We start from the raw sequence: 15,423 nt of genomic DNA, 5'->3' as shown, positions 1-15,423 counted from the left end.
ATCCTAGTCATTTGGGGTGTAAGCGGGTTGAGTCTTTGGTATATAAGCTATTCATTGTTGAAATGGTAGTTTCGGTGAAATACTAAGATCAATTTAATTTCTAATGAAAGTGTATATTTGTGTCAAAAAGGAACCAGTAACACAAAAGTATAGGGGTGAAAACTGTCTTGTTTTACATTGTACAGTAATTGACCCGTATTAAATTAGAATAGCTTCGTGTATGTGCATATACCAGTATAATGAATTGTCAAAGAGTCGCTGATGCACATTTATGTGTCAACAAAGAGATAATATTACTATCTTTCTATAGCATTCTTTATCATTTCACACGTGCGATTTCTAAATTAAGGGCGATTCTTACTGGGGTTAGTAATTATATCATGAAAACCTTAATCATGGGTTTTATTGTTCCCTAAATTGTTTTCAAAAGTGAATATAAAAAACATGTATTTAAACTTCCATTTGGTAATTTAGCCGAAAGTAGATATGTGTGTATTGCGTCTTGAGTGACACTACATAGATAATGAATGGAATGCAGGTAATATATATGAGCGATACACTTGTATATATTTAGTTCATATTTGGTATTAAAGAATTATTATTACATTGTAAATATAGTACTAGTTACTCTTCGTAGACGTACTTCCAAGACAGTTAGAGTCAGAGAGTTTACCAGTGCGTTTACACAGCAGCCAAGCCGCTAGTAGGACGTACTCTGACGGAGTTCTTTGGTCAGATATCCCGAAGACTGAGCTCCGCTACTAACACTAACATCGACCGTGAGAGGCCTGTATTGGTATTCAGGGTCGATAAAAATCCCTCATCATTTAATCCAGAAAAAGTGAAGCGATGGCGAGAAATATGAATAAAATCCCTATACGTATTTAGTTACACTTGTAACAAAGGATTTTAAGAAAATTCCGATTTGAACGAAGATTTAAGGCTGTTCCCTTACTCCACTTATAGTGCATGTGTAAAATTTACGTTTTTAATATTCGTTTATCATTTCATTAAAATAATAGACAGTTCTAGTAAGAACGATTAATCATTTGCATTGTGTGAGAGTTGCTACGAAGGCACATTTTATATACATCAAATTCGCTTGCATACATGTAATTAATTGGTTTTGAAATATGCAGCAGTTATAATCACACACTGAATACAGTCAAACGGGAAGTGACCCCGAAATGGAGAACAAATTTGTGGTCACATACAAGACCACATGTATCGCATGTATACATGATTGCAATACATATAAAATGTACGCGTAAGGAAATTATATTTTAATCACGCTCATCGGTTGAACTACTCTCAAACAGATAAAGTGGATGACACGTAGGGCCTGGAATAAGGCCAACCGCAGTATTTAATTTCAGTTTGTACCGTAACACACATCACAGATGACATGTCTTTGAATTAACATCTTCGATAAACAGGCACCTGGCATCTTAGTTTATGAGATTCATTAATATTTTGAACCCGTGTAAAATGATCATTTGCTTAAACCGAGCGAAACCTTTAGTTAAAAAAATTAAAAATACTGAAACATATCAAAAATTAAAATATGTAAACTATATTTGTTTTCTGCTCATCTGGACCCGAAATCACCACCCATAAAGATTTTTCTTCTTCTTAACACTTTTCATACTAACATTGTCCAGACCATAACTTTTTTCTCTTTTCACGTAGACTTCTAATATTTGGTATGTTGGTATATCCTCTCAGGGCAATGTGTAGCCTACCAGAGTAGGTGACTTTTGATCTTGACCCTTAACCTCAAGGTCAAATCTTATACAGATTTTGGCAAAATACAATACGTAATTTTGTCTGTGCCATTATTTTTTGGTCTTTTTACTTTGATATCTGATCTTTGACATGTATGTATATCACACCAAGGCAGAGAGTAATGTTTTATGTAGATGATCTTTGACCTTGACCTCTGACCCCAAGGTCAAGTAACAAAAAATTATGGCAAAATACCATACAAATATTTGTCTTGGCCATAACGTTTTTTCGTCTTTTAACCCAGATATCTGATATTTAGTATGTAAGTAAATCACATTAAGGTAGAGTGTAATGTTCTTGACTTTTGACTCCAAGGTCAAACGACATACAAAAGTTTGGCCAAATACCATACAAAATTTTGTCTGGGCCATAATTGTTTTGTCTTTTTACTTAGACACTTGATATTTGGTTATATTTCCTCAAGTGGAGGCGTCACGTATTTAAGTGGTTGACATTTAAACTTGACCTTTGACTTCATGGTCAAATAACATATCAAATTTTCATACAGAATTTGTCCAGATTATAACTTTTTCGTCTTTTGACCAAGACTTCTTATATTTTGGTATCCTCTCGGGGTGGAGTGTCACATGCAAGAGTAGGTAACATGTAACCTTAACCTGTAACTTCAAGGTCAAACAACATACAAATTTTGGCAAAATACCACCCAAAGTTTTGTCTGGGTCATAACTTTTTTGTCTTTTTACTTAGATATCTTACATTGTGTATGTGGCTATTTCACGCTTAGGCGGAGCGTCTTCTACCAATGTGTGGGACTTTTGAACTTGACCTTTGAACTTATGGTCAAATGAAATACAAAATTTCGGCCTAAGTTAATTACTCATTTCATGCAATATTTCACCTCGTAGTACCGGTATGTCATAAATGTAAAGAATCACATTCCCTTTATCACATGATTGTGCTTAACCCCAACATTAGAATCAATTGCAATATAGAAAATATGAACTATACAAGATAGAATACAAAGTTGCATGATCCCTCTACTTATTCATTGCCCAAACATGAGGTCAGACGTAAACTTTAACATGGTCAATGAAATGTAAAATAAAGGTTGCAGATAGTTCACCTTTGCCTGGAACCTAATTCACTAGCCTTGATGCATTAGTATATAACTTCAGTTATATGATCCCCCCTTTTATATTTAATTAGGTATGATACCAAAAGTACTAAATCAAAAATGTTTTTACCAAAAAATTTGGTTTTTTTATTGTCTTCTTTGACATATTCCTATATATATATTTTTACCTGTTAAACCAGGTACACAGACATAAACATGCCTGTAGATGTTCCAATAGTTCTTCCTAATTCCAAGTGAGTCAAATTCACACTGAACTTGGTTGTAATTCCTAAGATCTATTGACTGACCAGGTATGGAATGTAATTCATTTCTGATACCTAAGAATTAAGACTAAATCAAAATATCTTAACAGAGTTGTTAAAGCGGAAAATATAAGTCCCAAAAAACTAGCTTATCTTTATAGTTTGTTTATCATATAAACGTCATGTAAAATGTATGCACAATTTTAGCCAGTTCTTGTGCTAGTTTCATAAAATGGGAAATAAATGATCACACATAAAATGGTTTTGGAATGCTATTCAAATTTATTTCAATATGATTAGGGTACAAGACAATATCGATTTTCCTGTTGTTTATTTCCCATTCCTAGACTGTGATATTCCTGAAGCAACCTCCTACGATACTAACATTTACAACTGGTATGTTTTGCTCGTATTTGTAATAAAGAGTCAGAGTTTATTTAACACAACAGATTTATTACAGAAATGATTTAGCACCAAGGGGTACCGATTTCACAAACTTCTATAAACGTTTTACGAAGTGTTTTATATCAGATGTCTAAGTAAAAAAGACAAAAAAAATAATATGGCCCAGGCAAAATTTTGTATGGTATTTGGCCAAAATTTTGTATGTCATTTGACTTTAGAGTCAAAGGTCAAGGTCAAAAGTCATCCTATCTAGAACATAACACTCTACCTCAATGTGATTTACTTACATACTAAATATCACATAACTGGGTTAAAAGACAAAAAAACATTAAGGCCAAGACAAAGTTTTGTATGATATTTTACCAAATTTTTATGTTAGTTGACCTTGGGGTCAGAGGTCAATGTCAAAGATCCCCTATCTAAAACATTACTTTCTTCCTTGAGGTTATATACTGAAATGCCAAAGATCAGATATCTAAGATTAAAGACCAACATGTAATTGCACAGACAAAATTATGTATTGTATTATGCCAAAATTTGTGTAATTTGACCTGGAGATTAAAGGTCAAGGTCAAAGGTCACTTACTTTGGCAAGTGACACTCTGCCCCGAGAGGATATACCAACATACCAAATATTAGCGGTCTAGGTCAAAAGACAAAAAAGTTATGGTCTGGACAATGTTAGTATAAAAAGCGTTACAGTGACTTTCTTACAACGCTGACAGTCTTTTGTCTTTTCTACCAATCTGGTTAACAAATCAATGGATTGACAAAGCTATTGGGGCATTTAAACTGACCAGTTACTATTGAAAGAGTTGATGGATATAATCTGAAGCAGCTACCTGGGTTATTCTGTTTAGCATTGGTGAGGGGAGTCCAAATTTAATAAATTATATTTTGTTTTGTATTTTGTTGACAAGGTTGAAAACCATGATTTAGAATAGTATATGAAAGTACTTATTTTATCTCAACAACATTACACAGAAGTCTTCAATATTATTATACAAATGAAACCTCAATCACTATTTATTCCCTCCTTCATAAAACTGGAATAGGCCTACCAATGTGTCCTTTTAATGAAAAGTATATGATTCATACTATAGTTAAGGAACAAGTGTTATACAAAATGCAAACAGTTTGAGGTTCACGTGAAAAACAATTTTTGAAATATTGCTATGAGTTTATTGTATTCAATTTTGGGTATGAGTAAGCTTAAAAGTGAATTAAGTGCTTCATTAATTGTGAAGGATTTCCATTGGAATTATGATGTTCCGGCTTAACTACACTGGTTTTCATAGTTTGGGATTAAGTTTCATGTTAATAATAATTTTCATTTGTGTTATAATTTGGGATTTAGAGCATTGAGTTTGATTGAAATTTGGGATTATAAGTGCAATGATTTTCAATGAAATTTAAGATTTGGAATAAGTGTTATTTATATCGAAACTTCTTTGGATTAAGTGCAGTTCATGTATAACTTTGGATTTTAATGCTGTTTTCCTTGAAACTTTTGTGGATTATTAAAGTGCAATGATTTTCATTCAAATGTAATGGTTTGGGATTTAGTGTATTTTCTAAAGTGCAATGATTTTCATTACCGTAAAATGTAGTCTGGGATCTAGTGCAATGGTTATATTTAAATTAAAGATTTGGATTAATTGTTTTTTTGTTTTTTGTTTTTTGTTTTTTTTTCATTGGAAGTACACCTTGGGTTACGTGCAATGATATACATGTAGCTGGAATAATATGGAGAATATTTCTTAGTTTCATTTTCATTCTGGATTTAGTGCTATGATTTACAGCTCTGATTTGAATGTTATGTGTGAAAATGATTTTATTGGAATTATACTTATGGCTGAAGTGCATTAAATTTCATGAGAACTATATAAACATTTTGTATATGTAAATTTTAAATAAAATAAAAATTTGTGCAAAAAATTTATAAGAATCCAAACTATTGTTAAAGTAGATACTTTGAAGGAGTATATTTCAACGCATATATTTAAAAACAGTATTCAATAGATTCAGCTTTGAGATGGGACAAATAAATAAATAGTAGCATAGCATTGTAACTTCAAGTTATTGTTCATTCCATGAAAGTGTTACTATTTTACTTTAATTTGCCATTTCATATTTGCTATCCACTTGGGGACCTGTGGGTTTAAAGCTTTTTTTCTTGGAAAAATATAAACAATATTCACAACCAATAATTTTCCACATTAGTACTTTACCTGTGTTAGCAAGTACAAACAAATACAAATTATGTAACAAAAACACATTAAATTCCCTCAAAACACACTGTGAGCAATATTCAAAAGCTGAGAAAATTCCATATGATGTGAAACATAGCCAGTATTGTCTGCCTTACAACTAACCAAGTAAATTTTCATGGGTGAGTGGCTACCTATTCATCAACTCTTACAATAGCAACTGGTCAGTTTAAATGTTTCAATAGCTTTGTCAATCCATTGAATTGTTAACCAGATTGGTAACAAAAGACTGTCATGGTTGTAGGAAAGTCACTGTAAGAAGAAGAAAGTCTTTATGGGTGGTGATTTCGGGTCCAGATGAGTAAAAAGAACAAAGATAGGGTACATATTTTTATTTTTGATATGTTTCAGTGGAGAGGTCTTGCTCCACATCCATGCATACATTTGGATAATATCTTCTTTCTAGTGTTGGCAAAACGGGTCTGAACATAGCCTATTTTCGTATATTTCAAAATGTCAAAAATTAACAATTTTGGTTGCTATGGTAGCTAGATCTAAACCAATCAGATTACATTGTACTTTATTGGGAAAAAGGGAGGGATGGGTAAGATCGGGAAATTTAGCCTCCTATGGCGGAGCGCAAATGTTCCTACTCCTATCGAATACCACAGCAGGGTTCTTTAACGTGCGAGGAACGTGACATCACCCATTTTAGCTATTTTGTAAGATTATATCGCGAATTTTTATTTCATTTACACTTTTTAATGCATTAGCTTTTGAATGCCGAAAATTCAAAGACATCACTTATACAAGTTTTTTGTAGTCTATACATTGATTTTAATATACATTTTAATTTAATTTGGCGTTTGAAAAATCCAGTGACGTATACGATTTATGTTTTTTTAGCTTAATATAACATATTTGTTTATAATAGAAGTCAGTATGACAGTGGTTGGGAGAAATTATTGTATAGATCATAAACCCTGTGGAAGATCTTATGAACACTTTTGTTCCAATGTTCCTTTTTTTCTGATTGAAAATGGAAAGTCGGCAAAATATTAATGAAATATTATTACTACTACAAAGTGATTATAGAAGTAATTAACACGAAACATGTATAACATATGTTGTTTTTTTTTTTGGTCATGATTTCCGTATTATGACCTGACGACCCCAGCATGTGGCATGCCAGGGGTAACCCATTCAATCGCCTGGTGCACACATCCCAGCTACTCTGTGGACAGAGATCCCCGGTCCCTGGCCAGGGTTTTGAGCTTAGCGCTGCCACAGGCCTTTTATTTTGACACCCTGCCCCAAACGGGGCTTAACTTCATGACAGAAAAATACCCCAAGTTCAAAGTTCAAGGGCAAAGGTCACCAACTCTTGTATCCATATCATCTTCTTATGCTTATTTGATTATACAGCATTTTATTACATCTGAATTTGGGTTCCAGGCGTCGGTTTCACAAAAAGTCGTAAGTGTGAAATTGATCGTAAACCATGACGTCACAATGCTATTTAAGTTTATGACGTCATTATTTACGATCAATTTTACACTTATGACTTTTTGTGAAACTGACACCAGGTCAAAAGTTTAGATTAAATTTTAGATTTTTGTGACAATATATGGTAATTATTTGGTTAAAACATTATTCAAAATCATGTGTAATTATAACGCAAATATATTTATATCTTATCTTTTCATGTGATATAGTTGAAACATAAAAAAAAAACCTGAAGTAAAAAATATTACAATTTCATATCCTTAGGAACGTCATTAACAACCACGTTCCCAAACATGTTTTTGCATTTAGTGGAAGAATAAACATCATTTCACAATACTTTAATCATACTTAGATGCTAAACTGCTGCTTAAGTGAAAAACAGTCTAACAAAAACAAATGCACAAATTAGGTATTTGACACATGGCTCAGACCCTCCCCCTTTTTAACAACAAAAACAACAAAAAAACAAAACAATACAAAATATAACATGATAATATAATAAAGATTAAATAAATAAGTAAAATTAACAACTAACATGCAGTCAACCAACATTTTCATTATTTTCTCAAGCATGTGAAAAGTGTGAAAAAAAAGAAACATACACACACACACAATTCAAGAATGAATGGAAGCAATCAAAATATGAATATAATGATAGACAACATATTAATTTTAAGGACACGAAATAAAACAAAGAAAGTTGTTTATTTCTTATATTTTGTAAAGAAAATTACTTGAGCTTCATGTTATAGTGGTATATTTAGGTTGGTCTATTATTTAAACATGTTTTAACATGTTGCACTAGTGATTTTCCTGGAACCTTGGTTTTATTCAACATTTTCATTTTTTCTCTAGGAAAAGGAAAACAAGCAGTTGAAATAAATTATACAAGAATGTCGATTAGAAGACCTTGATAGCATCTACGAAATGGGTGACACTTTAAGGTAAATTAATTATGCAGAATCGCTCTGGGTTTGCATATTTCGGGGAACGCTAAAACAACAAAAACAACAGCGAACAAAAAAAAAAACAGAAACAAAAACAAAAAACCCACAAAACAAAAAACAAACGAACAAACAAAACAAAACAAATCAAAACTTGTAAACGAAAATCTAAAGATATTTAGCCAGTAGTCATTGTATTGGCACGTTTAATTATAAAAAAAAAAGTACCAAGCAAAACGCTTTGATTTTGAATGGTTTAATTTGAACTTAAGAATTGTACACTATTATTAAAACACAACATTATCAAAATACCAATATTATGAACGAGGACTGATCTTAGTGTTTCTCATGCGACTAGTGAATTATCTGTTTCATCTCCTTTCACGTATTTAAATTTGAAAATCATAACGAATTTGTCCAAACCTTTATTCCGGATACTGCGCATTGCTAATTTATACAGTTAATTAAATGTGATAGTAGATTTTGTTTATAGTCCATAAAGTATACAATGAATCATTATAACGTTTAACGATACAAGGGGAAAAAATTATATATTTCGGTAGGTCAACAGAATTAATGATTTTACGTCTTATGTTAATTTTACGGTGTATATATGATAAACGAGTATGAATGTCAAAAATAGTACCAGTGTTGCCTAAAACGCATGTGATTTCGTCATTTGATCGCACAATTTATACAAAATAATGCAAGAATGCCACAATTTTTCAAGGTAGTGTATTTACAACACCAAGTGATAATTTAACAAACACGAATACCAGACTACAAGAAAAGTTCAAAGATATTCAGAAACAGTCCCAATAATTTTGCAACAGGAGTAGAAACAACTGTTCTTTAGAATGTGACAAGAGCTCTCAAGTGTCCCGTTTTACCTTATATGTAAGTATGTATAAACATTCCAAGGAATAGCCTGTTACAGTTTAAGGCAAAGAAAAATGTAAAAATAACTCCTTGTGTCCTAACATACTACCCTTGTCTAAAAAACAGCAATATTAACATTCGTGAACACTGGACCTATGGCGAGAAAAATTCTACAATATTCAAAAACCTTCTCGAGCCTTCTATGATTGCTTTCAGACAGCCAGATAGTTTGCGTAACATGTGAGTACGGGCAGAAAAATCTAATCTCAGCTTGACCCTAGGTGCAAGTCGATCCTCTGGTGACAAAAGATGTAAATGCTGCAAACAAATGCACCAGTCGTCACCACTTACTAACACAGTCATGAGGAAACGTTACAAATTATTTTGTAACGTGCAGTGCAAGAGTGCAAATGTGTTTTATTGACTTAGCTGTCCCTTGTATGACCTTCAATATGTTGGCAAATCCAAACAACCTTTTCACAAACGTTTAAATTTTACTGGAGCAACTAGAGCATGCCTGTATGAGGCTTAATTACGGAGTAAAATGCCAAGACCCCCATCGGGTATATTTCAATAATACCCGATTATTGTTTTTCTTCAATCTTTCAATCATAATGAATAATCAAGGGAACTAAGGGTATAGCGGTAATTTAAAAAGATGTAATCCAGGGACAAAGACCAGACATTGAAATCAGACATACACAACAAAGAACATAAAGTAACTAAAATTACGATTATTCAAAAATAATAAGGAGACTTTGTTTATTAATGATTTTTCCCTATCATCCTGTGCCAAGTTGATTTCATATTGTTTCACATTATACATGAGCATTCACACTATTCAGATTAATTCATAATAACCAATTGATAATGGGCGTGGACAAAAAATACATTAAAATATGTATATAATACGTCATAATTGTAAAACCTTAATAATGAAGATATTTGTTCCATTAATAAAATACTAAATTGTTTCCAAAATAAAATAGATTGATATCATCATTATTACATTGCCCTGCAATAAATTCTTATTAAAAGGAACATCGTCAAGAGAACTACTTGACATATAACATTTGATATCCTGAAACTATATGTACATGTACGCATGAAGTAGTTAATGTACGCTTATAAGTATACTTTAAAAATAAGTTACTTCCGATTGGAAATAATGTAAATAAACTATTACTTAATACTTCGCAGTAAATTGCAGGTTGTCATGTCACCATGGACATTCTTACACCGTATTGGTGGACATTAAAGCTGTATTTCTGCCTCCAGGCTAGTGAGTGTTTTGCATATTTTCAATACGGTATATACTTACGTGTATTTCAGGGGTAATGCCTAATTAACAGCTGAAACATAATGTAATGGCTCAAATTGGCCTTCTCAACGAGTTATTATCGGAGGAACTGCATTTGTTTACAAAAAAAAATTAAGATGGTCGGTCATTATTTTTGATGCAGTTTATTCATGACGTATATTTTTAAATGTAATTTATTATTCCTTTCATATTTAAAAGACTTTAAAAACGAACAGTGTGAACGTAAGTGTGAAACTGATCGTAAAGTATGACGTCATAATGATATTTTAGGTTGTGACGTCATTACTTACGGTGAACTTTACACTTACGACTTTTTATGAAATCGACACCAGTGCCGCAATCAACTCTAAATGTGGTAAAATTACTTTGTTTATATATCATTTAGATATATTTCGTTGCATCTACTATGAATGCCCTACTGTTAAAAATTATAATTATTAAAGGAAGGGAATATATTTAGTTAAAAAAAACTCAGAAATTTAATTCCAACGTAAAATTTCAAGTTTTCAAAAAGACGTTTGGAATGCAAATTATGGAAAATCATTATTTAGGTCTTCTTACCCTTCCATACAAATGAATATTTATTTATTGCATTTCTTTGCACTATATTTTTTGTACAGCTGTCTTCAATTGTGCAAATTGTCAAGAATCATGTCAAGTAGGAGAAATAAGCAGAGGTAATCATAATATTTCTTATATCCAAATAAATGTATACTTTCTTTGAAAAGCAGTGTTAGTATATAGAACATGTGCGATATAGGTCTAGGATGTGATATAGGTTAGACGATAAAGGATTTACAAACATTTATAATGCATATACAAAAAAGATACATTTTCATCTGAATACATGATCTAAAATAATATATACAACAACCAGTTCTTTCTCTTCGTTTACGACCATAATAGGCAATCTCTGATCAGGAGGTGGTTTTACGTTGCTCCTTAGACCTAGAACATATAAGCCAAATGTAGGAGATGCACAACAAAACCACTAATCATGATCATTAAGGAGGTTTACGTAGGGTAAGGGACACCACTCTTATGAATCATTGGAACGTTTGCATTCAGTATTTTACATCAGTTTCATGTAAGCATCAACGTAACTTAGGCTGATTTCATTTTGTTTAAAATAAAAGCTTGATAAGCTTTGGTGAAATGGAATATCATACAACATTATCTCTGATTTCAAAGTTACGTCCTTTACCCTAGGTCTATCTTCATAAGTGATAACAATATTTGTAAACTGAAACATGCTAATTATATAACACTTGATTCATATGATAATCATTCGTTGCTCTTCATATGATTCATATTCATGGTAATTTTGCTTGTGTTTAAGAACCTCTTTTTATAGATTTGAAACTCTTATTTCTTCAACAGCCATGTGAGTAGACTATCATAGCGAAACCAATTGCTTACGTTCAACCATAGCTTTTACATTTTACATGACAGATGCGACGAAACATGAATGACCCACCAAAAAAATAAAAAGCTGCATATGAGGTTATCCTCTATGAAACGAGAATGCAAAGAAAGTTCAGATTGAAAAGTAGTCTTTAAAACAAAATCCATTTTGATATATCTAGTCGCTTTATAGAATATGTGTCTGTAATTATATTTTTAAATATTGTGTTTAAACAGTTCTCTGCCAAGAACAGCTTTTAATAATCAACTGCCCAAATGGAACAGTTATAGAATTTAAGGCAGGTAATTTTGGACGCACAGGTCATTGTGCGCAGTATTTAGGCATTGAAATTAAAGACTGTGACAGCAGAGAGAAGACTCTTGATATTTTAAAAAGGAAGTGTGGGTACATGCACAAATCCAGTTGCCAATTAAGCGTGACAAAAAAGGTGTTTGGTAACCCATGCAAAGGAGTCACGAATTATTTGGAGGTTTTATATTCATGCGTACCTTTGAATTGTATAGGCAAGTATTTATCTAAGAATATGAAGATTGTGATGACATTAGTTGAAGTATGATTTTTTTTTAATGAATGATAAAATAAAAAAAAAGAAAAACCAATAAGTCTAACTGCTATCAAGCAATATCATTGTTTTGAATTCTAAAGATTCATAAATGCCTATAAAAATGATACATTGATATTAGTCTATTTTATATTAACAGTATGAAATTGATTTAAAAAAAAACTGAAAGGTGCACATAAGATTAGAATTATGGACATGTTGAAATGTATTCCATGCTAATTGTTTTACAGAAGTTTCTTGTTTCTGGCATTCCCATGCATAACATATTTAGGTTGATAATATTTTCTCTTTTCAATCTGTTTTGATGTGTTAGAACAGAAATGACTACAACAAGCTTTGATCCGAGAAATACATCTCAAACTTTATCATTGGCATTAAATATGACTACTGCGACCAAAATGACTACCGCCTTTTCTGGTATGTACAAAATGTACAATAATGTTCAGTAAATACGTATTTAATTATTGAATATAAGCTTAGTATCTCAATTAACAATTTGAGGAATACTTCAAAAGCTGATGTTTATCAATCTGATATCAATAGCATTTTAATACAATATTATTTTGCGCAGCACAAAGAAACATAAGTAACTTTATACGGCAACAAACGCATTGTCCCCTTAAGTGGAAGCTAATTCTTCATTATACGTCAATGAAATAACCTGTATTTTCTCCATTTGAGTTTTAGTAATATTTTAATCAATGTGAAATAACCCAGTTTTGCGCATTTGTAGAACAGTTCGCCTCTCCTGGTTCACTTGTGTATTGTACTCTGTTACTCATTTACTTGTATTCTACCATAACTATCACAGGCATGTGACAACAAATAAATACGTCAGACCGGTCTCCACTTAAATTAACTCCTAGCATAGACTAGGTACACCAGTAAGGGAAACGTCATCTACATATTTTTACCAACCGCCGGGCTCCTCTTGTCACTTCATGAAAAATCACTTAAAGATAAGTGGATCTTGTTGGAGATTTACAAAGCATATTGGTCAACATGTTCATGATGTACATTTACATCATACATTTTCAAAGAATTAAAGTTTGAAAAAAATATGTTTTGGCTTGATAAAAGAACATAATTAAAAATCGAAAAATACAAGAGGTGTGATTTTAGGGGATTTACCAACCATTTCAACAATAATTAGTTATTTTGCGTTTATTTTATTATATAGTCGATGATCATGTTATTGGTATCATCTCCGGTGCAACTGCAGCACTAGTAATTTGTTCACTAATGATACTGATAGTAATTATGATAAGGTAACGTATAATATCAGTAAATTTGATCTTTGTGTTAATTGCGTTGTGATCTATATAATGGAAAAGAATTTCCACGATTGCTTACTTCCGCGGATACAGTCACGTGAAAAATTTCGCGGGTATTGATTTGTACCGCTTAAAAATTAGCGTTTTATAAATGTCCACAATATAAACAATAAATTTCCAGAGTGATATTTTTCTTGCTTATCTGTCAACCGCAAAAATGGCAAAATTTGGTACACTGTGAAATTCCACACATTGTTATCGTTCTTTGTTTGGTTGTATAAGAAAGAGAAAAATTTATGATTCTCTCCAAAGTGCAGATAAATCTGTGTACAAAAAAGTTAATTTCACCTTGAGTTACCACATTCATTGATTTTAAGTTGACAATTAATTTCGACAGTGAATTCGACTGAATCAGTTTTCAACAAAGAATGCATGTTGAAAATATTTCAAATTTGTTTAAAGAGATATCACACTGCAAAAATACTTATATTACAAACATGCATTAGTAACAGTTGTGATACAATATTGACACGTCTAAAAAATATTCTGAGTTTGAATATTGATTCATTTCAACAACTTGTTCTTGATTTTCACGACTTTTGGATGCAATGATTTTTCTCTCGCAGTTTAAGCTGTCCCTTACAATAACTTTTGAGGGGATGAATAATTGGTAAAATGCAAAAAAAGGCAAACTTCATAAGTATGATGTAAGTATTCATGTTAACCTCATTTATTTATATGAAAATGGAAAAGATATGTTACACGTTGATTTTTAGTAGGAAAATAAACGCTTTCCTAATCTTCAAAATTAAAAATCCTAATTTATTGGATGTAAAACTGATAATGTAATAGTACGTTGACTGAGATAACCGCCCTGCTCCACCAACCTCCGCCACTCATAAACCAAAATATGATTTTCACCTACCCTTATACCTCCCATTGTCCCATTTACAAATCATTTTGTCGCCAAATAATAAACTGAAGTATTTTTTGTTGTTGCTTATCATTGTAGAAACAAAAGGAAGAAAAACAAAATCAAAAAGAAGACTAGAAGCGATGCCTACCTAGACCCTGTTGGCAGTGATGGTTTGCAAGATGATCAATCTGAAATGATGTTACAAAGAAGAGATTCTGACAATATCAATTCTGAGAGAAAATCGATCGAACAGAAAGCAAGAATTTCTGTTTCAAATAGCATTGATCAGGACAGTTTTGTTACAATAACAGAAAATGTGAAAGATGGTCACGGCAAATGTTGTCGAAAAATCTCAGTTGTGCACGGGAAACATTCTAGTGATGATGAAGAAGAAAATTCATACGATACAAGCTTTAACATTTGCAAAATGGAAGAGTCAAATTATGATTTTAACGCGCCCGATGATACTTATGACGTAAGCACAAGATGTGATAGACAGAACATTGTCAAAAATCATGTCGACGATACTTATAATCATTTCACGCCAGGGCTGGACCAGAACGAGTTAAATTTAAATTAAAAACATTATGCTTGTAAAATATAACTCTTTATCAGACAGTTGTTTTTATCATGGAGAATTTCATCTTTAATACTGATTGATTTGTCGATTTCAAAGATATCAGTGAATGAATCTTAAGCTCAATCCGGAATTAGAATGACAAATTGTTGTCATATATTTAAAAAAATAAATCGAAGATGCAAAAACATAACGATTTCAATATTTAATACAGCGAAGCATTGACTTGATCGGTAAGGTATGCATCATCTGTTGCCTTGGGAACACCTACCTGGTTGTC

General features: G+C 31.9%; 1 protein-coding gene and 1 long non-coding RNA gene across 3 annotated transcripts in view; one reads left to right on the top strand and one right to left on the bottom strand.

Annotated features, from left to right (window-relative positions):
- The first annotated feature begins 10,175 nt into the window (after window positions 1-10,175).
- On the top strand, window positions 10,176-15,336 carry LOC148619833 (uncharacterized). Of its 2 annotated transcripts, none has more exons than XM_088580158.1 (6): window positions 10,176-10,376; window positions 11,009-11,065; window positions 12,030-12,317; window positions 12,695-12,793; window positions 13,557-13,644; window positions 14,663-15,336. In XM_088580158.1, the coding sequence occupies exons 1-6, from the start codon at window positions 10,292-10,294 to the stop codon at window positions 15,144-15,146; spliced, it is 1,101 nt and encodes a 366-aa protein (XP_088436284.1). In that variant the 5' UTR covers window positions 10,176-10,291; the 3' UTR covers window positions 15,147-15,336. The 2 variants fall into 2 exon arrangements, with proteins under 2 accessions (XP_088436284.1, XP_088436285.1); XM_088580159.1 differs by having other exon boundaries at window positions 10,178-10,349.
- The window catches only part of LOC148619832 (uncharacterized), an 8,522-nt gene continuing 4,021 nt past the window's right edge, over window positions 10,923-15,423 (bottom strand). Inside the window, exon 3 of the long non-coding RNA XR_015921656.1 lies at window positions 10,923-11,336. This is a non-coding gene — a long non-coding RNA (uncharacterized LOC148619832). The remainder of the gene's footprint in view (window positions 11,337-15,423) is intronic.

This window comes from Perna viridis, chromosome 4, assembly GCF_037379345.1.
Source record: "Perna viridis isolate PV_CMFRI_1.1 ecotype Kerala chromosome 4, ASM3737934v1, whole genome shotgun sequence".
Lineage (NCBI taxonomy): Eukaryota > Metazoa > Mollusca > Bivalvia > Mytilida > Mytilidae > Perna > Perna viridis.
The sequence above is the reverse complement of the archived record's forward strand: the minus strand, read 5'-3'. Positions and strand labels throughout refer to the sequence as shown.

Coding starts and splice junctions, on each gene's coding strand:
- LOC148619833 (XM_088580158.1), top strand. CDS start 10,292: ATGGACATTCTTACACCGTATTGGTGGACATTAAAGCTGTATTTCTGC. Junction 12,794..13,556: donor AATGACTACCGCCTTTTCTG/GTATGTACAAAA, acceptor TTTATTATATAG/TCGATGATCATGTTATTGGT. Junction 13,645..14,662: donor CTGATAGTAATTATGATAAG/GTAACGTATAAT, acceptor TTATCATTGTAG/AAACAAAAGGAAGAAAAACA.